The sequence below is a fragment of the Phasianus colchicus genome, chromosome 17 (genome assembly GCF_987193195.1).
Source record: "Phasianus colchicus chromosome 17, bPhaCol1.hap1.1, whole genome shotgun sequence".
Taxonomy (NCBI): Eukaryota; Metazoa; Chordata; class Aves; order Galliformes; family Phasianidae; genus Phasianus; species Phasianus colchicus.
The window spans coordinates 6,899,523-6,921,660 of record NC_143452.1 but is presented as its reverse complement, the minus strand read 5'-3'; the positions used below and the strand labels follow the sequence as shown (position 1 = coordinate 6,921,660).

Genomic DNA, 22,138 nt, shown 5'->3' with positions numbered 1-22,138 from the left:
GTATTTTGTTTGTAGTCTGACATCACAAAGAACTAATGCAAGTAAGCATTGACAGAATGAAAGAAACAGTATCACACATTTCTGGGACATCAACTGTATAAGGCTATTTCCTTAGCAAAGCAACATTTAAAAAATTGACTTGAAAACTTGTCTTTCACAATTGAATAAAAGATAGACCTGCTTTCCAATTGTCCAGATCACCAGTCGTGATTTTAAATGTTGATCTTGGTGAATAGGAAGCAGAGATATTGTCATTACTAGGGTGTTAAGGCTTCTTTGAATCCCCGTCTATAGAGTTCATGCTTGCAGCTTGCTTATGTTGGATAACACAGATTTTCTTAATACAAAATAAAGCAGAATGTTTTTGAAAAAGCATTTAAAAATAAATACATTTATATAGAGTTAGGTGTGATGCCTTTGAAGTGATGGGAATTTCTTTTCTTTTTTTTTCCCCACAAAAACAACTCCTGTTAAGCAGAAAATAATTTTCACGCAGTCCTGGTAATGACAATAAGACACTGAAAATGAGATGCAAATGATAGTATGAAATTTCCTCTGGATAAAAAAAAATCTGTGCAGATTTCTACAGGGCATGTATCATAAGTAACCAGTTCTGAGTAAAGTACCTGCTGAAGGGAAGCAACTGACACACAGAACTCACCTGCCATCCCCTCAGCTTATGTGAATTGCATACGCCTTCTGCTTTGTTCTTCAAGAGAGTCCAATTTGCACTATTCAGAAAACGAAGAAACCCAGCAATCTTTGTGTACTGCCAGCTGAAATTCAAGAAGAGGAATAGGCACTTAGCAGTTGTTATTAATACATGTAGACTTGTCAAATGAATTAATTAGTTGCTATAATAGAAGTACGTCTAATGCCAATGTTCCTGTACAATGTGGGTGTAATTACGGGAGGAGATACCAAAATTATTTACTCAGAGGAAATGCATTCTCCTGAATTCCAAGACGAGTAGAACTTCCTACAAAGAATAATGGGTGTGTCATGAATAAGTTATCTTTGGGGATGAGGAAATAGGGAGTGTGGTGGGACATACAAACCATGTGAAGGAAAAGAGGCATTTCCTGATGACTTAACTTCCAGGTTGGTTAATGTGACTTCTGGTTTTGAGACCTTGCCCCCTGTCCTAAGTGAAATGATAAATTCCCACTAGAAACAAATATATGGCTGCATGTTTTGTTAGCCAGCTCCATATTATCTATTTAAACAGAAATTTTCTTTCAATAAAAAAAAAACAACAAAACAAACCCACAAACCAGAACCCAAATTATTAACCACGAATACTTTCTATCAGTGCAAACTTTAAAATTTACTTAAAAAGCATACAGGTAATAAAGTGACACTTTTCTGGGGACAAATAATTATTATGTTTAAATTCCCACTGATCATATTTAGTGCTCAGTAAAGACTAAAAAAAAAAAAAAAATTAATCTGAATTTTTAAATTACAGGAAAAAATAGAAAATAAGCAGAAATTACTATCTATTTTTCTAAAATTAAATATATATATACATATGTATGTGTATATATATTTATATATTTATTTAAATATATACATACATATACACACATGTTTGTATGTATGTGTGTATATATACACACACACACACACACATATATATATATATAGGCTTCTAACGTCTTTCTGTGAAACTTGGCTTTGATAGCATGAAAACTAGAAGAGTACATATATAGCTTTCATGCCTGTCCTGTCTCGAAAGAAAAACACTACAGCTTTTCACACTTGGCAGCACTGTATCTGCTATGACAGTGTATATTTTCACTTACATTATAATTCAGAGGTCCTTCCTCTTCTTGGAAGTTCTTGGGATGTTCCAGCCCTCAGAACTTGTTCCAGGAGTCTCCTTGAATGGATTTGATTGCTTTTCAGAGCTGCTTTAGTTAGTCTTTTTTTCTTCTCCTTAATTCATAGTCCTTGAAAACCATAAGAGCCACAAGCCTCTGATGTTACCTGGTCTTCACACACAGTCCTAGTGATGAACCGCATCAACCAGTTCTTAAGTTCAGGTGTTCAGTACTTACAGTGATTGCTTCAGATGCTTCACGCTGCTCCCTCTGGAGCATGACTAGTTCCTTTCTACTTCCTTGCTACTCACATAGGCAATTAAAATTCAGACCACTTTTTCTGTCTCGGCTGCATCCACCTCCTTTACCTCTGTGTGACGTACCCATTGTGGTGTTCACCAAGCCGTCCTAAACTTTCGTAGTGGCCTACATCCTAAAGCAGCACCTGACAGTCAACACCTTCACCACACCAAAGCATTAGCAGCCACTTTTGTAATCCCTTTGGAATGCAGCGGTCATGGTTCCTATGTGACTAATGACTTAATAGTGTCACAGGTGTTTTTCCTAGCTCAGTTCCACCCACCTATCATCCAAAAATGGTCAAAATATTCTATTCCTTCTTTTCCCTAGTTTCATGGCCTTGAAATTGCTCTTCAGCTTTCCAATTTTCCAATGCAAACCTAAACTTACATTTTTCTGGCCTCCTCAATAATTTGTTGTTTGTGTATTGTGCTATCATGACCTCAGATTAGCCTTGTTGCACCTTCAACTCATATTGTTGCCAGTCTTTTCTAGAAAGTATAAGTTCCACAAAAACACTGCAGAATCCTATCTACGAGTCTGTATCCCAGTATGCACACATTTAATTAGACGTATTAACTTTATGCACGTGTGAAGTATTGCAAGGGAAGGGTGTTGCCTTTCTTTAATTCCCCTAGAGGTTCACCAGATTCTGTCATTTCTGCTAGTGCAATTTGCTTGACTTCACCTGAATCTGGTTGTTTTCACTCATTTAAAAAGAAGTTGAAATTCTAAGTCAAAGTCTGTCCGTGAGCTTGAACTTCCATCAGTTTGTCTGTGTGATGAGAGATCTTTGTTCTTGCAAGTTTTAAGGAACGTCAGGAGAAAATCTGTGGGCTGCTTGTACAAATTCCCTGTAGCCATGTCATTATGTAGCCAGTATGATGATCTTCTATTGTCATGTTCTGGCACAGGTAAATTAGATGGCTGCTGGTGTCCTGCTCAAATACTTTTGCATATAGGGTATAGGTACAAGGCAGGTTCTGCAGTCCAAAGTACAACAGAGCAGTAGCGTGACTTCTCATTCACTTCATCTACACAGATCAGTCAGAGATTTTGCAGTCAGAGATTGACTTACTGTTGCATAATTATCAGCCATAAAGAAAATCACTTAATGGGCTACACCTAGCTCACTTGTTCCTGGAATCTTGCTTTTAGCTTCTGCTTCCCCACAAACTACTTAATCACCTGCCAGGTAGAGTTGCATTGAAAGAACATCTTCTGTTACGCATACTCTTTAGCAACAGGAATTCAAGATGTGGAATTCATAAGCTAGGTTAATTATACAATTTTTAAATGAAGGCTAAGGCACCTTTTATTAAGACATGCCTTTTTACTACCATTTTTGGCCCTCATGACAGTCAAACAAATTTGGATGCATTCTTTGCCCCCACCAGTTTTTCATGCTTGTGGTCTGCACCTATCTGCCATTAAAAGTTTAACTAAGATATAGTGAACTTGATTTCAACATTACTGGACTCTGTATTTAATGTATTATTTGCTGATAGAGATGGCTTCCTAACAACACAAACTATAGTGATAAATTCTAATTTTTCCAGAGTTAAAATAGCCCCTGACCTAAGATCACTCTCCCTCTGATTCTCAGAGTATATCAGTGAGTACAAAACAGCAGCATGCAAAAAGAACCTCATATATGTTGAGCTGGGCAATTATCCTAACATTTTTGCCAAGTTGCTCTCATACTGGACACCATTCAAATTGCTTTAGAACATTTCCTGTGCCTCACTTGGCCACTGTGATTTGGCAGAAAGGAAAAATGTCATGATACTTACTCATTATTGCCAAAAAGACCGGGCAAAATTATGTAAAACGTGCATTAATCCTGGCTACTTTCTAGTGTCATGATTGCAATGAAGGGAAACACCACTTTGCAATTGCACTGTATAAGGCTTTGAACGTGTAAAAATGTGTTTATATTTGTGTAGAAACAGCCAGACTCAGAAGTAATGATTTCCAAACAAAAGCAGACAAAAGTCAAGCAAGTAGTCTCTGAATAGAAGGTAAGATATTCTGTTTAATAACATGGATGTGCACAGTAGTAGGTGAACTATTCCACAGTTTATTAAAAATTACAATATAAAATTTTAATGTTAAAAAGTTGGTAAACCCACATCACAGGAAGCAAGGATTTTGTTCTGTTAGTTTTCTTGTACAACATTTCTTACACCATTTTGTACAATCAATAGGAACAAAGATTGTTTGTTGTGTATCTTCCTGTTAGTCAATCACCTTTACAGTTTTAAAGGCCTTGATATCTGCAAATTTATCACAGGAGAAATTAACAAGCAGATGCTTGGAGCCCGTCTCAAAAGGGGTAAGTTTAAATTTTGTACTGGATATCTCTTTGGCTTTCAGTGGTGGAACACTAGAAATAGGAAACAAAAGAAAAAATATGAGCTGAAAATAGGCCTATGCATCATATGTGAGTTTACTCTTTAGTCATTTCCATCCTTATATAAGAACTCCTATCAGCTCAGTGCAACCTGGTCATGAAAATAGTGTACAACACTTAGCTATTTGACAGCACCATGCTGGAGCTGGGTGGCTTGATTCCCGTTTTCAACAGTGGAGAGCCAGTCAATTGAATCAATTTCAGACTGAATATTAAGAATAATTGCTTCTTTCACGTTCCAGAACTGTGGCTCTGAGGGACATGGTTGGCGGGCATGGTGGGATGGGTTGAGCTTGAGCTTGTTGATCTTAGAGGTCTTTTTCAACCTTGATTCTATGATATATATTTAAATACTCAGTACTCATTAAGGACCCAAAAGACATTATGCAGTAATCCAGATAAGCTTACTTGGGATCAGGGTGAAAGCATACTCATCTCATACAAGATAAAGCTTCATGCAGAACAGGAAGCATAAAATGCATCACTGTGTTGAATGAGCTGGAACCACAAAGAATATTGATGCAAAGTCCTGAATTACAGTAGATTATAGCAACATGAGAAAAGTGTTTACACACCAGGAAATTCTAAATTGACCTTAAAATGTTTTATGTCAGTATATTTTATAATTCTAGGAAACCCATGTTTATGATTTTACCGAACAGTCTTAGCCTGTGGTATTTTGTCTTGCCTGAGGATAAAGTTGTATATGATATATGACACAAGGTTACCAAATACCCTCAAGGGAATAGGGAATATAAGAGATAGACGTAGTTGTTCAAGCAAGAATGGCCATCTTAAGTTGCTGTGAATGGTTTTTTGGTTTTGTTTTTTTTTGTTGTTGTTGTTTTTTTTGTCAGTGTGCATGTATATGTTTATCATAGAATCATAAAGATTGCAAAAGACCGCTATCATCTAGTCCAGCCATCCACCTACCACCAATATTACCCACTAAAACACGTTCCTTAGGACCACATGTACGTGTTTCTTTAACGCCTCCAGGGATTAAATGTTTGCTATGTTCACTTAATGAGCACATTTCCATCTCACAGGTAGCTGGGATCTATAGTAAAAGGTACCCGTTTTATTTCTGTCTTCTCATTCCCCATCTCAACATCATCTAGAACCTTTTTGACTCAGTTTATTAATCTCCCAACATCATTATTTTGTAGAGTTCTCAAAGCAGAGCTTGAAAATCAATGTTCTCATACTTCCTGTTTTGGAAAATCATTATTTATCATAATATTCACTATTTTTCCTATCCTCTTCCTGCCTGCGTTAAGTATTTTAAGTTATGTTCAAGTTCCAGACCATAGTAAAATAAATTCAGTCATCTAAGGAGTAGCTGCTGGTCATGGCTTAGTCTGTTCTCTAATGTTTATCTTCCTTAGTCATGATTTATTGTGACTGGAATAGGTACGCATAGAGCATACTTTGGGCTGTTTCTTTCAGAAGTGCCACTTTTTGAGATCACAGCCTGCCCCTAAACAATCTGTGTTCATTTGTGTTTACAAAGCTGGGACATTGGTGCATCTGCTTTTTACATTACATGGCTACCTGTCTAATGTAGATGCAAATTGTTTAGAAAGCTGACCACTCAGACTGGCACTCGTAGTCCATTTTAAAAGCAAAACAAAAAATCCTGGTTAAAATACAGAATAGTTTGGGAATAGTGTGGACAGAAACACTCATATCCTATTGCTAATCCTACAGTCAGGACAAGAAGGTTCAACCCATCTGGCCTATAGCAGCATACACTGCTTCAATAACATTTATTGCATGGGCATACATAAAACTTTTGCTGGAACTGTCATGGCCTGCTGGGTAGGCAAGGAAGTTCTATCAAATTATAAAGTAATTATTTGTCCTCCCCAAGTATGGAGTCAAAGCTTAGGTGAGATGGAAAGGTGATTTAAAGTTGTGAGCAAGAGGAAAATTCTGTCTCATCCTTGTTTTTGGTTCACAGTCATCCATGGCTGTGCTCTGGATTACTTATCTTTAGTAGCAGGAAGTATTTGTACTTACTCTATCATAAGGATTCCTCTCAGCAGGTCACTGCCTTCTACCTGCAGCACACAGTCCTTCACTTCTATATCAATAGGATTGGTAAATACCACTTCCACTTCCACTTCTTTATTCACTTTTGCCTCACCAAGTACCTGAGCAAAGAAAATACTTAAAAGGTCAGATTGTCAGCATTGTCAGTCATGTCAGAAGAGGGATTACTATGAGGAGCTGTGATGTACCAAGGCAGAATATAAGCAGAACATTTCTTCCTAGGGAAGAAAATGTCTAAAGGGCTCATTTTCCCCTTACTCTGCCACTGCATTTAGAGTAAAGGGACAATAATTCACCTGTATGTCAATGGCAGGGTTGTCCAGGGCAATGTGTCTTTGCACCAGTACTTGAATCCCACCTTCTACGTGACATAAAGCTGTTACCTCAATTGCGTTATCTGTAGTTAACTGCTGTTGATACTCAGCATAAGATATCTTAATGGGAAAATGTTTCTCTGTGGAGGGAAAAAAATAAAATAAAAAAGGAACTGATAAATATTTTATAAGGGAAAAGACTTTCTACCCAGTATTACTCCAGGGATGGGCATGCTCACTTTTTTGGGCGACAGTGCCTGAGTCTCACTGCCCTCTCAGCAAAGGATTTCCTCTTCACATCTGACATAAATCTCCCCTCTTTCAGTTTAAAGCCGTTCCCCTATCATTATCTGTTCACCTAAAAAGTCAGTCTTCATCTTTTTTATTAGCTCCCTTTCTTTAAGTACTGAAGGGCTGCAGGAAGGTCTCCCCACAGCCTTCCTTCTCCAAGCTAAACAAGCCCAACTCCCTCAGCCTGTCTTCACAGGAGAGGTGCTGCAGCCCTCTGAGCATCTTCATGGCCGTCCTCTAGACCCAATCCAACACGTCCACATCCCTCCTACACTGGGGACTACAGGCCTGGATGCAGTACTGCAGACAGGGGCTCATGAGGGCAGAGTAAATGGGGACAATCCCCTCCCTGCTTACTGCCAGCCCTCTGTTGATGCTGCCCAGGATGCTATTGGCATTCCAGGCTGCAAACACACACTGCTGGCTCACGTCTAGCTTTTCATCCATCAGGACCCCCATGCCCTTCTCTGCAGGGCTGCTCTCAAGGAGTTCTTCTCCCAGCTTGCACATGTCTCGGATTGCCCCAACCCAAGTTGACTGTTTTCTAACACCTGCTTATTGATAACTTTTAATAAGAATTGTGTGATTATTTTATTTGAAAAATTACCTTCCTCAGGAGACAGAGAGACAGACAGGGAGTCCTTCCAGATCTCACGAACTGGTCTTCTTGTGTACACAGTGCTCCAAGCAGTCATATTTACTTGAACAGATTTAACTTCAGATTGTAAATTTGCAAGAACCAGAATTAAATTGAGGTCTTTGCCAACTTCTGAAGGACCAGCCAGCTTAAACTTTCCTGAGATATCAGGCTTCTGTTCAATTTCCTTTGGTGTTGGTGCTGTAGGATCAAATTTATCTTCAAGTCCCAGCTTCTTACGGGCTTTTTTAAAAATATCTCTTTCTTTTTTAGATCCTGTTAAAAACAACAATGAAAATTACCCTCAACAGTTAACAAACATCTTTTCTTTTATGTGACAGCTAGAGACTATTCAGCAAAACATAATTCTGTACTTAGAGAGCAACAACCACACTTAATTTTCTGGCTTTGCCTTTAGGTCACTGTCCCTTTGTAAAACAAAATCTTAAGTCCAAAGTTTTTCACCCTTTCCATTTCTATGCTTTTTTATGGTTGTAAAATGTATGTTTTTGTTTGCTAATACAGAAAATGCTCCTTAAATAAGGGAAGGGCAATGGCATAAGGTAGTCTGTTGACCCTAACAAACAGCCAAACACACACCCAATATCACACTCACTCCCCATACCTACAGGATAGGTAGGAAATAGAAGAAAGGTGAGAACTACGGATCAGGATAATGACAGTTTAAAAGGGAAAACAAAAGCTGCACATGAACAAAGAAAACATTCAGGCCCAATACACAATGGAAGCTAGATTCTTGGCCTCTACGTTACCACGCTTTCCACTCTTCATATACGTATTTACAGTAACAAGGTTCATTCTCCACATTTGCAAATTCAGCTCATGGTTATAATATTTTTTCTGCACTATCAAACCCAAAGATCTGTCAAGTTTATGTGCTGTGTTGCTTTTATTGCACCTAAATATTGATTTAGCTTAGGCTTTTTGTCACAGGTCTTTCATCTTGCTGTCAAGTAACTGGGTTGTGGACTAATTAGTACAAAAGAGAGGTAGCCAGTACACATTAGCATATGCAGGTGGAACAGTGAATACTTTACTCAAAGTTATTTGGACTTGTCTTATTTAGGTCCCACAAAGCAACTACATATCAGAAAGTGGAGGGCATTATTTTTTACTCTTTACATTCTCTTTTCTTTTCTGCTGGAACTGAATAAATTTAGTATAAATTTTCCTCTTACCATATAGATGTCCAACATTGCCAACCAAGAGGCTCCTATCATAAAGTTTATGTAAGTTCTGGAATGAATCAAATATAGAAACTATGAAGTTTTTTACCTTCTTCGTATTTATAATCACTGGTGATATCTATACGATCATTTCTACCAACTGCCTTTGTGCTGATGAGTTGGCCGATTACTGTTGACTTGTTGAATAATAATGTTTTCTTTCTAGTTGCAGGATCATAACTCCAGTACATACAGTCTGCATTCACTTCTGCAAATACAAATGGACAGTCGTAGTCCAGATCTACGTCTCCTTCTTTGATGGCATTCCTTGAGGCAGGACCACACTGATAAATTCCTGTGGCATCAAGAAAATATATCTTAGAACTAATCAATGGTTTTAAAGTAAGCAGATTACTGGGTAGACATTTATCAATGACTTTTGAATTACCAAGAGCTGGTGGCCCATTCCGGCCCTTTCATCCACACAGACCCTATAGATGTTATTGACCCAAGCCAATAATCAATGTGTCGTGCATTTATTCTCAATGTGCACTTGATCTATTTTATAGTATTCATTAATCTTCAGTAGCTCCAGACACCTACATTGGAAATATAGAAAGAGCTGCAGAAGACTGGCCCTAGAAACCTAATTTGGCAGCCATAGAGGAGCTGATGCTTTTTTAATTAGGCAGAAACTGTCATTCTGTTTCTGAGCAGTTTTACAATTTCTTTTTCTCTCTGAAAATGACTGACTTTATGATTTTTCAGCAGTACTCCTGGAATGAAATCTGTGTACCTCCACTTTCTTCTTGGGGAGTTGCATCCAGAATTTGCCATCCGCTGTATGAAGGGCCCAAGTCACTGCGGGAAAACCAGCTTTCATTCCAGACATGGAAATTCCTACGTTCAAGAATAAATAAAGTAAGCCCATGGTACGTGTTTCTACATTTCTATTCATGTTCATTAATTAGTATTCTTAGTTGGAAGTCTCAAATGCTTTACCTTTAGAAGGTTCTTATCTGTGACTGATGACTACCACTCTGATCCTGGCAATCTTAATTATGTAGGAGTTGAAAATTGCATTGTAGAACTACCATAAATTTTCAAGGAAAGAGTGAATTTTTGAAATTATCCAAAATGTCTTGAGCCTCTTTTTCACCCCTCCCAAAAAAGTTCTGAGCCTGTGGATTTCCTTAGTTTTAGCTGTGCTTCTTATTGCACAAAACTGTAGTATTTTCAGTAAGTTTCTCTTTGATTTAGGACGTGTCCAGAACAAGCAGGGAAGCAAACAAGGCAAACAGTGAGAGACTGCACTCTTCTTTGCTGAATGAAAGCTTATTTCAGTTGCACTTGTTGCTTTGTATTCATAATTATTTTCACTGCAAATTATTTCACTGCAAAAAAGAAAGAAGGAGAGGGGAGCTAGTTCTGTTGAAATTTACAGTTTAACATGATTTGGTTTTGAAGAATAACTCCAAACAAAGTTAGGTCCCAATATTTGATATTTTCAGTATAACATCCCATTTTTTCAGTAATCTATGGCAGCTATAACTTGTCTTCAGTTTGGCAGTCTACCTTGACTTCAGTTTGCTGTAGTAGCTGATGTTAATTCTCTGCTTTATTAAGAAAAAGTAAAAATACCAAATTTTGTGGTAGCATAATTTTTTGTTGCTCCTGTGCGTGTAGTTGTTTTTAAGACAATTTTTAAGAAGTTAAATAGAGTATTTGTCATCAGAATCTACACTCTGCACCTGAAGACTATAATACTGACAGGTCTTATTACTAAATACTGCAGAACCTTACCAGACACTGTCAGCTCCCTCGTTCAAATGATTTCCAGAAGCATCATAAAACTCATCCACACGCAGATTTCCATCTGCATCGTGGGCAGAGCTGAAGTTTGTAATTGTACGAGTGGGAATCCCCAGACATCTAAGCACTAAAGAGAGAATGGAAAACCGTAGTCAGAAAGCACTATTTCCAGAATATGATGTTTGATATAACAGATGAATATTCCAAAATATTTTCACGTAGAAAGTGTTATTAGTGCACAGAGTCTGTGCAGTATCACTGTATGCATTACTTAAATCATACCTGTAGTTAATACTGCTGCAAAAACCCAACACTGTCCGTATCTAACAGGCTTGAATCCTGATTTCTTCCAGTTTTGCAGGATTTCACCACTTCCAGTCCAGCTGCTTGGACTTTTCCCACCGTCATAATTTCCACTCCAGTTTCCTAGTACCACCCCTTGGTCATCATTGGCATTGACCTGTAAAAATATTCACAAAATTTATGATAACATAAATCCAGAGTTTACAATAGATGAAGTAGTGGTGGAGGAGGGGATGGAGAAAAGTTTTGAATGACTCTTTAATGGACAAAAGTCATTGCTTCTTGAGTTGGCCTTCAGGAGGAAATCTCATCTTTTCAGAGAAATTATAGAAGTGTCCTCATAAGTAATGAAAAGAAATTAACCACTGTTTCTCCCACCCAAGTGCAGTAGTACTCACGAAGATGACAAACACAAGTTTATGGTGAACCTTTCTGTTGTGAGGTGCAACTTTACCATTGTGTGATACAGTGACATCATAAATGCATATAATGCAGTGAATCCGTCAGAATGTGCCTGCATGATAGCAGGATGAACTCTTAGCAAACGTATAGACAATGTTAAATTAGGGGAAGGAGCAGATTCAAGAACTGCAGAGTCACTTTGAGCATCTTGAATACTGGGCCAACAGAAATCTTATGAAATCCAGGATGAAAATATGTAGGATTCAGGGCAGGAAAACCCCATGCATTAGTACAGGCTGGGAAGTACCTTGCTGAGTGGCAACTCAGCTGAAATGAACCTGGGAGTTACAGTAAGTGCCAGAAATTATAAGAATACTGAAGGAAGCTGTTGCAGCTCTTTAATTATCACTGTGCCAGGATTACTGTCCAGCTCCTCTTTCAGGCTTCTCGGTTCAGGGGAATGTTGTGGCACTGAGCAGGGTCCAGGAGACAGGGCTACCAAGATGGTCATGGGCCCTAGAGCACACAGCTTACAAGAAGCTGAGAGATGCCAGGCTAGTTCAGTCTAGCAAAGATGAAGATAAAGGAGACTATAGTAAGAGCTTACAACTATTTCTATGGGGCATACAAAGTCAGGAGTCCAACTTTTCTCTGCACTGGTATATTACATGCCAAGAGGCAATGACAGAAAGTTGTAGCTTGGGAAGACCATATTGGACATAAAAGAAAAATAAATCACTAAGACAACAGTGCAGCTCTGGATTGGTCACCCAGAGGGGCAGTGAAACTTCCATCCTTGGAGATTTTCAAGACAACTTGACAAATCCATGGATGACCTGATGTAGTGCCCCTGCAGACCCCCTTCAAATGGGAAGTTGGATTAAAGACCTCCAAAGTGCTCAGCATAACAACCCACAACATAGCTTTGAGTTTGAATACTGGATATCAAAGTGTTGAGTGTGAGACATACTTAAATGAGACAACTCTAGAAGGCTGAGACCAGACTACAACTTAGGAACTTCCCTGGCCCGCATTTCTGCTTTGTGGTGCATACAAACAGCGGCCTAAAATTTTCTGGAAAGTGAACAGTCAGTAGTTTGGACTTTCTGAACACGTTGTTTACCATTGCGCTGAGAACGCGGCCCAGATATTTGGGATCATGTCGGTGAGATACATCTGTGGCAGGATCCTGGCGGTAGTTCAAGCTTCGATCCAGCATGGAAAGGCAAATATTGAGGATATCTGCTTGAAACTATGTTATATACATATATTAGTGTATTGGAAACACAGATCATTCTACTGTACTAAAGTTATACAGATAAGAAAATTACATGAGCATTTAATATTTCTTTACCCACAAGATGAAACCTTGCAGCTCAGCCAAGAATTCCACATAAAAATGAGCCCTCAATAAACCATGGAGATTAAAACTCTAAGAGGTTTAAAAACTCAGAATGTGTGGACTGACAGCCAGGCCTGTGCCATTCAATGATGCTCCACTATACTTTGCAGCAGACTCTTAGATTTCTGTTGGCTGCATCTGTGTCCTAGCTCATATCGCCAAGTAGTCAACTGCAAATTTTCTCATTAATCAATATAATAGAACTTGATGTGAGTTCTAACTGCAATACCAGACTCCTGGTCTTCTGAGGTGTATACCTGCGATAAACATTAAAAAATAAACAAGCTGATCATCCAGCTTATGTGAAAAACAGAGCATAAAGCACTGGCTGCTGGTTCAGTGCTGTGTTTACCTGGCCGAAGTTCCATCCAAAGCTGTTAATGTGATTATTGTTGCCAGCAAAAATGATACCAAACTCTTCTAGCACATATTCCTCACACTCAGCCTTGTTAGGCATGAACACATTATCACCTGAAAAGCCAAAAGAGAGGTATATACAATCACGGCAGGCAAAATTAATAAAAAACCCCCACAGTTTTGGCAGAACTTAATCTGCATCTTGGGGGGGTGAGCCAGGGGGTCTCTAGTAAGTACATGATACAGAGTTGGTTTTATGTACCAGAAGGTCTTAAGAAACCAGAAGGTCTTATATGCTTTTATTTTCTCACTGCTAGGTTATGAGGTGAATGTTCAATCCCCATACTACAGAAATATAGGTCAAGTGGAGAAGCTGAAAATACTAATCAAACTACAAGTAAATCAGTTCTTTCAGGGGAATGCTGATATATTCGTACCTGAAGACCAAGGGTTGAAGAGCAAAACAAAAGTGCCAAGGACTACTGCAGATGAGCTGCCAGTTGAAGTACTTTGAACACTCAGCTTGTAACGTCCAATGACAGCATTAGCTGGGCTGGAAATGGAGATGCTCACGGAGTGGGAACTGGTGGACTGAAGAACTGCGCTCCAGCCCTCCTTGCTTGCTGTGCTGGAGATACCAAACGTGGCTTGGGTCTTGGCCTGCTTGGAGGGTTTTGGACCTTTTAAGGAAAATAAACATCTTTTTTCTTTCCAGCTTGCTGTAATTTGTCAAAAAAAAAAACATCTGAGATTTAACTCTTCTCTTAGATTAATATGGCATATGTTTGAAAATGAAAGAAACCACCTCTGCTAGCTGAAATGGAAGTAGTACAGCAAACACTTCAAACGCTATTTAAAGCAACATGTTGGTTCTGAGGTATTAACTGGCTACCATATAGCACATACCAGGCCGAAAGAATGTGGCTTAGGCATCGCAATTTCTGTGAAAGACATTGGGAGCCATACCTGTTTCTACGATGAATGTTAAGGTTTGCTCAGGCTGTTCTGTTCCATTGAAGGTGATTACAAAGGCCTGACCTCTCCTCACAATCAACTCTTTGCTAGAGAATTTACTTGTGTGGTGATCTCTACCATTTTCTTTCACGTGCCAGTCGGTACTTGGCTGCGTCATAGCTAAGAAGAAGTGAGAAGTACATTAGAAGGAGGAAGAAGCACATAAATAATTGCAAAAATTGCATGTTACTTTCTGTAAGTAGCTAATAAAAATGTGAAGTTTCCACTACAAATGGAAATTATTTCTGAGCATTTTATTCTGTTTTGAGAGAGAGAGAGAGCTTATACCTTTAAAAGATTACTAAAAACTATCTGTGTAATTATTAAAGAGTAGTATATCCCGTACTAAAGGAAAATCAGAAAAGAATCTAAGAGGAGAGGACTATGAGAGAATGGAACACCTATGAGTTACTGAATGCAGAATCCAGCTGAAATCAGCTAATTCTGTCATGGTTTCATTCATCCCATGACGTGATGACTGAATAAGAAATGAAGAAACCAGAATGACCAGAAGAATGTTTCTGCTTTTTAAATTGAGATGAGTTCCCTAGCCACATTTATGTTACATGTACCTCTGATATAAATACCAGTTCTGATCTGTTGAAAGCACCTAACAAGAACATAAAATCAGAATTATTTGAGTTGGAAGAGATTCTTAAAGAATCAAACCAACCTCCTGCAATGAGCAGGGACATCTACAGCTCAGTTGGGTCATTTGACAGTGAGAGAGATGACAGAATTGGAAAGAAAACACTACTAAAATCATTTATGTGAAATAATATGGTGTGGAATGCTCTTGTGTGCAAGCCGTAGCTTTATCAGAGGCCAAAGAATGAGCATCTGAGGTCGGTTTGGCTCTGACATGGACAGAGCCTATGGAGGGTTCATTAGCAGAAGGTTAACTTGATTGAAATGAAGTGCAGGAGTACAGAAGAAAAAGATATTAGGTGTGTGTGTTCTTTAAAAATTATTTTTAAAATAATTTAAAATTAATATTTTTAAAAATAGTTTTTACTCTCTTTCTCCCTCCTCCCCTTCCACTTCATAGAGAGGAAGAATAGGAAAGTCCTTAGTAGTGGGACTGGGTTGTTACTGAGTAAAAAATCAGCATCCTGTGTTCACCTTGATTCATCCATGGGGAGGTGTTCTTTGCAGCACAATCTTCAGCTTATCAAGTCAGGCAAGCCTTGAAATAACTACATTTGTAGCCTTAGAAATGCAGTCACATTTCAAATGGGGGGAATACATTTTTTTTTTTAATCTAGGCAAGCAGCATGTACTTTGATTTTTTAGGAATGTACCTATTTAAAAAATAATAATTTTTAGGAACTCAACAATAAAGCACATCTGTTATAGAACAGGCTCAGGGGTGAGGAAAACTTGTCTTTAGAAAGACAGAGATCAGCTGCCAAGGTTGGAAATGCAGCAAAGTAGGCAATTTGCATAAACATATATTTTAGCAGCAAATCAAAAACAGACCAACAAAATCCTTACAGTTTTGTATGCTCTCAATTTTAACTTCAGGTTTCAACCTTTTCTGTGCACTGTAACCTTCCTCTGCCTTTTCAATGATACCTTCTCCAAATTGTGCTTCTCCTCTTGTGTCAGATTTGTCGGTCTCCCATTTGCACTAGGCTGACAACTTAAAATACCTGCAAACTTTCCCTTCACTTTCAGACCTAAATATACATCTTATTGATGTAAGAGAATAACAGAGAACCACAGAAGGGCTTGCCCCCTTGCTCACCTTGGCCCATATCTGATCGATATGTCCTGTAAGAGCAGCTTTGGAGTTTTCCTCTGAATGGCCTCCTCTACTTCTGTTGACTCAAGGAGTGATTGGTGCCTTTCACTTATTTAAAGTCTACTTGTAAAGCTTTTCCTGTGGGAGGGTGGAGCTTCAATAACTGTCTTTGCTTCCCAGCCCTTAATATGACCAAAGGGGTTGAGGAATCTTTTTTTTTTTCTTCTTTTTTTCCTTCTTAGGCCCAACATTCTGATCTCACTTCCCTGCAGCCTGATGTAGGAAGATTGGAAAGTATTATAGAATGGCTTAGGGTGGAGGGGACATTATAGATCATCTGGTTCCAAGCCCCTGCCGTAGGCTGGTTGTCATCTACCAGATCAAGCTGCCCAGGGCCCACCCAACCTGGCTATATTTATGCTTAGAAATCTGGTCGGCCATTAAAAATTTCTTATTGTGTTTGAATTTATAAGAATTTCAGTGTTTAGTTGTTTTTCTTTCTGTTATAATAACAACATTCTAGTAAAAGCGTAACTGCTTCTTGCACCACATTATTTTTAATTTGGAATTCTTCATGAGCAATATTTACAGTGATATTCTTCTAAACTTAATTCATTGAATCCATGTTTTTCCTGGAGCTACTTCCATGAATGCTTCTCAGCACTCAGGATCAGCAGAATTTTTGGGAAAGATGGGACATTAGTTTTATCACATGCACAATCCAACTGTAATTTTAAAAATATACAACTTTAATTCACATACAATTAATTGTGCATTTGTTTCAGGATGGGAAAACAGTCCTTATCTTCATCTTTATTCTATATTCTTCTATACATATTCCTGAAGCACCATGTTACAAACATCTGGACATGACTTACTGGGGACTGCCTCATTTCCTTGGGAAATTGGATTGTCCTGTCTCTCCTCTCACTCCTTTGTTGGATAATTAAGCAAGGAATTTCATCACCAAAATCACTCCTGCTACCCTAGGTGCAGGAAGTGAAATATTTTTCTACAGTTATAGTATATTTGTAAACCACTCGGAAGGGACCTGGGGCCCTGGAATAGCAATTGGACTGACTCGTGTCAACACTCTCCAGGACCAGAACCTGCTGATGGAGATTGGTAAAGTCTATAAGGAAAAGCACTTGGCTAAGATCTCATCTAGGTCCTATATATCGCCCAAGACACACTTCCTTTTTTTTTCACTCTTCGTCCTCCATTCCAAAGGATGTGCTCCTGAAATGTGGAGTACAGGAGAGAAGTGGACCTGCTGGAATGCATCCAGAGGAGGGCCACAAAAATGCTCTGAGGGATGGAACACCTCCCTCTGAGCTGTGCAGCCTGGAGGAGAGAAGGCTGCAGGGAGACCTGAGAATGGCCTGTCAATATCTAAAGGGGCTGTGAGAAAAAGGACAGACTCTTTAGCAGGATCTGTGTGATAAGACAAAGGCAGATGGTCTGAAATGGAAAGAGATTTAGATTCAATATAAGGAGGAAGGTTTTAACAATAAGGGCAGTGAGGCACTGACACAGAGCACCCAGAGATTAGGAGGTGGCCCCGTCCCTGCAGACACTCAGGGTCAGGCTGGAGGAGCTCTGAATGCTGATGGAGCTGTCGGTGTCCCTGCTCACTGCAGGGGAATTGAGTCAGATGGCTTTTAAAAATCCCTCCTAACACAAACGATTCTATGATTCTATGAGAATACCTCACTTAGCATGGCACGTGTTACAGCGTGCCAGGAAATTCCTGGAAGCTCAGATTTTCCCTTAGGATCTTGGCAGGAATGCTACGGTTCTTTCCAGATGGGAAGTTGATAGTGACATATACTAGCATGGCAACTTCAAAAACTACCAAGGGACCAGCACCTAGAAATGAATCAAACTGACAGTGCACAAACTTCCCAGACAGCTCCCACATAGCCAGACAGGAGCTGGTGCTTATAGCCTATTACATTTAAAGGTAATCCCCTACCTCTCCCACTTATACACACATTCCTTCCACTGGACTGGACTAAAGATGTTATTTGGATGTTGTAACTTACAGTTAGAGTTGCACACTCATCAGAAATACCTCTTTGCAAGCTCTGTTCCCTGTTTGACTCTGCTTATTTCTTCTAAGAACTTCAATCCAACATGTCCCATCCCATGGCCAAGCACTCCTAATTCTGGTACATAAACAAGATGCTTGCAGGTGTGACTCACACCTTAGTGGTAATGACACAAAACTGACAGACACAAGCAGAGATAATTGAGTGTGAGGCTCTGAAACAAATTACTGAGTGCTTAGTAGCACTAATGTGCTGCAGACTGTCAAAACTCTTAGGGAAAAAAAGTGTTATCAAATTTTCAGGACCATTTACAGTGCTTTTCCCATTCTTTAGGCATCACCTTCCTTTCTCTTTCTGGATTTTGTTAAACCAAGTCTAGTACAGGCTGGCCCACAGATGTACTGAAACTTTCTGGAAAAGAAAGAGTGTTTGTATTTGCAGGATGTGTGATTTTGGAACACGTTCGTGTGCATGTGTGAAAGCAATCATGGGCACACACACCTGTGCACACACATACACACAGCTTCTTACATTAAAATTGTGCATGGCACTTTGAGGAGAAACCCTGGGTACTTTTGACTTCTCTAACTGAACTTGGGCTTGCAATATGACCTGAGTATTTCACAAGCAAGAGCTGACTGTGATCAGCAAATAACAGTTTGTTCGTTAAATGCTGCTATTGCTTCTTGCATTTACTGTGATGAGAAAATTGTGGTTAAGAAGGACACACTGATGTATCACACCTAAAAAGGAAGTTTTTTGGGATCGCCTTGCCAAAATGGCTTGTCTGAGTTATTGGCCTATCGTTGCTTAAAAGGAAGTGTTACAATGCAGAAACAATTACTTTGTGGTTGTTTCCCCATTGCTACAGTGGAAAGTTTTTACTGTCTATTTTACTGTCCATACAGTTCTTTTCTTAAAAGGAAAGATTTTCCTAATCACTCCAATCTTTCAGATTGCCTTTCAAATTGTGTTTGGCCATTTATTTGGTCTGCTGAGAGGAGGAGATAGATGAGGAAATCAATAGCCTTATGCCCATTGTGTCCACCTGATTCCCTCCCAGCCCCTGAACAAGTGGACATCTAGATGATATTACACTTAGCAGATGCAGTCATTAAGTAAGCACCGTCAGGCCAGGCAAACAACAGATGCTGCTGATGAACACCAGCACGAGCAGTTCAGTCAATAACATGAATTATTTCAGTGATTGTAATGGATGAATATTTGTATCCTAAGAGTTTCTGCAATTGAGTCTCATTAAGCTTTTTGACCATGGTGTAACTGTGCCTGTTTTAATCTCCATGAGGGGAAAACAACACCTCTCATTTCTGCACTTCATCCTCTGCTCTATGGATGGTTGCTTTTTGATTAATTTCCTAAACTTTCCTAGTTTATATCACATAAATCCAGCACAGCATGAACTACGTGCCTAGAAGAATCTCAGTAAAAACGGAGTTCCCAGCAAGTTGGACCTAAGCAAGAACAAAGCCAATCTTGCTACAGTATCTTGATTTAATATCTTTCTTGCTATGACCTTACTCCTGGACATCTGTTCTGATTTGTCTGTATTATAAAGTCCCTTTCACACTAATTTCAACATATAGTTAAAATGATATTGCATTTTGCTGACTCTGAATCTCCAGGAAGGAATCCAGTCCGTATTTGTGCTCATGGCACAAATATTCCCATTAACACAAGATTAATTCATACTTGAACAACTCTTGATTCATTAAGTTTCACACTACAAGATAGTTTGCAGTTTGCCATAATTTCTACTGCTCTATTTGCAGTTTTATAATACTTAGTTCCATATACTTAGTATGGTAATGGATGGATGATCTTTTTTCCTTGTTGGTGTCTTTTGAAAAATTCAGGAAAGAAAATGCTGAAACAACCTTCTCAAAATCTCAGCATGTAGAATACTTCAACAATTCAGAGCCTTTTACAGATAATAACCCTACAGAATAAAAAACATATGGTAAATTATTCATTTACCCATTCCCCATTCAGGAAGAGATTTATTTATTTGTTTATTTATTTACTTATTTATTTGCACTTACCAGCCATGCTTCCTTGCTCCTCTGTGTCTTGGGCTTTGTATTTCTGTGAGCAACTGTAGAGGTTTATGATAAGACTTCAAGCTTTGGCTGCGTGGCAGCATTTATAGAGAAAACTTTAGGCCTCTCCTTCAGCTCAAACCAATTGTAATTCACATTAGGTGGGTGAGGCAGGTAAGTCATTCCAGTGGGCATGTAAACTTCCTAGTGACCATATATTAGCTCATGGGTTTTAACACACCACACTTATGCAATTCAGGCTATTTATCCCGAGGGTTGACTGAGATGCTCAGAAAAGTAGAACATTTAATTGCATACCTGGAATCCAGAATTTCACATCCAATGATGCGTCACTTGGGAAGAGGAGAGAAGACTTTTTGAGTCAGAATGAGTGAATATCTTTTCCTAGCATGATCCACAGATGAGTGTTCACAAAATAAAAGTATACATTCATAATAAAATTAATATAGTCCCCTCCCTATGAATATGCTCGTAAGTCTTACAAAGAAACAACATAACTTTCCACTCACCTTGTTTTGGGATCACTGAATCTTTTTGGGCTCAGTGATGCTTTTGTGTCAGTCTCCCCTTAGAGACTCTGTGAACTAATAGCAATAGCATTAATGCTGTACATGTCAAGTAAACTGCTATTAAATTGATGAACCACTGAATGGTGAATAGCTCTGAGGAGTGGATCTCAAGCAGTAATTCTCCCTGCACAAAGGGAAACTTCATCCTCATAAAATTAAAGAAAACACTCATTTTGTAGCAGGCACAAATTAAGACTATAATTTGTGCTTCTATGGTGATTACTCAACCAGTTTCTGACTATAAAGGCACAACTTTAAAAGCTAAAATACTTTGATCTGCATGTATAAGGAGGGCGTTTTATAGATACAAAGAAAATGAATTCATTGGCATGACTTCATGACATTTCTCTTTTTTCTGGCTAATTTTTGTTTTTTGTTTTTGCTTTTTTTCTTTTTTTCTTTTTTTTTTGTATTAGTCTTCTGGCTATTTGATTGTGTATCCTTCTATCTTTTTATATGAGAACTTCCATTTTTTATGCTTACTCCAATTTGAATAAGGTATTTTGTCTCATTTTACTATTGCTTAATCTCACTTATCTACAATGAGGAGCAGAGCCTGAAGCAATCTCAGGAATGTTAGTGCTCACCTTGAAGAACTTGAAGAGTGAAATTTTCATAAGATGAGGAATGGGCAAGCGTAATAGCTGTGTATATTAAAATGGGGCAAGAGCCATGGGAAGGAGCCTAGAAATTGCAGTTTACATCAACTAATTTGGTCATAGAATCATAGAATGGCATAGGTTGGACCTTAAGGATTATCTGGTTCCTCTGCCATGGGCAGGGTTGCCAGTTCCTGGAAAATAATAGAATAGATAAACTTGTTAGCATCACCAAGATGATTAAAATCTACCATAGTCTTTTTAAGAAGTCAGCCAAGCCCACACATTTTTTTTCCTGTTTCACATAAACTTTTATTTGTAGCAACATCCTACACTGTATTTTCACTGTGTATATATAAGCATACTTTGAAGACATTATTTACACAAAATTTCTGTGAGCTAATGGCATAATTTGCAGGAATAAACCTAGTGGCATGTTGTCCCAATGTTTCACCGTCCAACTGGAAGGGCGTAGCAACAGCAGTGCCATGAAAAGCTGTCCTGGAGCTTTCATGTTTGCTAAATATGCCCTCTCTGTTGTTATTAGGGCTTCAGATGAAATACTGTGTCCAACCCTGAGCACAGAGTTGAATCAATCTAAAACAGAGGCAGCTGCAGAGATGTGATGACAATTTTTCAAAAATGTGAGGTGGTTACAAAAAGAGGAGCCTAAAAATCTTTAGTCTGTCGTACAAATGCTAAGGTTAAGTATAAATTAAAACATTGGCAGTGAGGATAAGTACTGAACTAGACCCTCTATGGAGGTTGTAAAAGTATATGTAATTGT

At 38.7% G+C, this 22,138-nt stretch overlaps 1 protein-coding gene across 2 annotated transcripts; it reads right to left on the bottom strand.

The window, feature by feature from the left end:
- Window positions 1–1,662: 1,662 nt before the first annotated feature.
- LOC116227216 (protein-glutamine gamma-glutamyltransferase E-like) lies at window positions 1,663–16,169 on the bottom strand. 2 transcript variants are annotated; one of them, XM_031590389.2, is made up of 13 exons: window positions 16,058–16,169; window positions 14,263–14,430; window positions 13,734–13,976; window positions 13,292–13,410; window positions 12,661–12,789; window positions 11,115–11,292; window positions 10,824–10,959; window positions 9,817–9,920; window positions 9,130–9,375; window positions 7,804–8,109; window positions 6,888–7,045; window positions 6,559–6,692; window positions 1,663–4,509 (listed from the first exon to the last, which is right to left on the bottom strand). In XM_031590389.2, the coding sequence occupies exons 1-13, from the start codon at window positions 16,065–16,067 to the stop codon at window positions 4,362–4,364; spliced, it is 2,079 nt and encodes a 692-aa protein (XP_031446249.2). In that variant the 5' UTR covers window positions 16,068–16,169; the 3' UTR covers window positions 1,663–4,361. The 2 variants fall into 2 exon arrangements, with proteins under 2 accessions (XP_031446249.2, XP_090008085.1); XM_090151959.1 differs by lacking the exon at window positions 16,058–16,169 and adding an exon at window positions 15,433–15,482.
- Window positions 16,170–22,138: the final 5,969 nt, after the last annotated feature.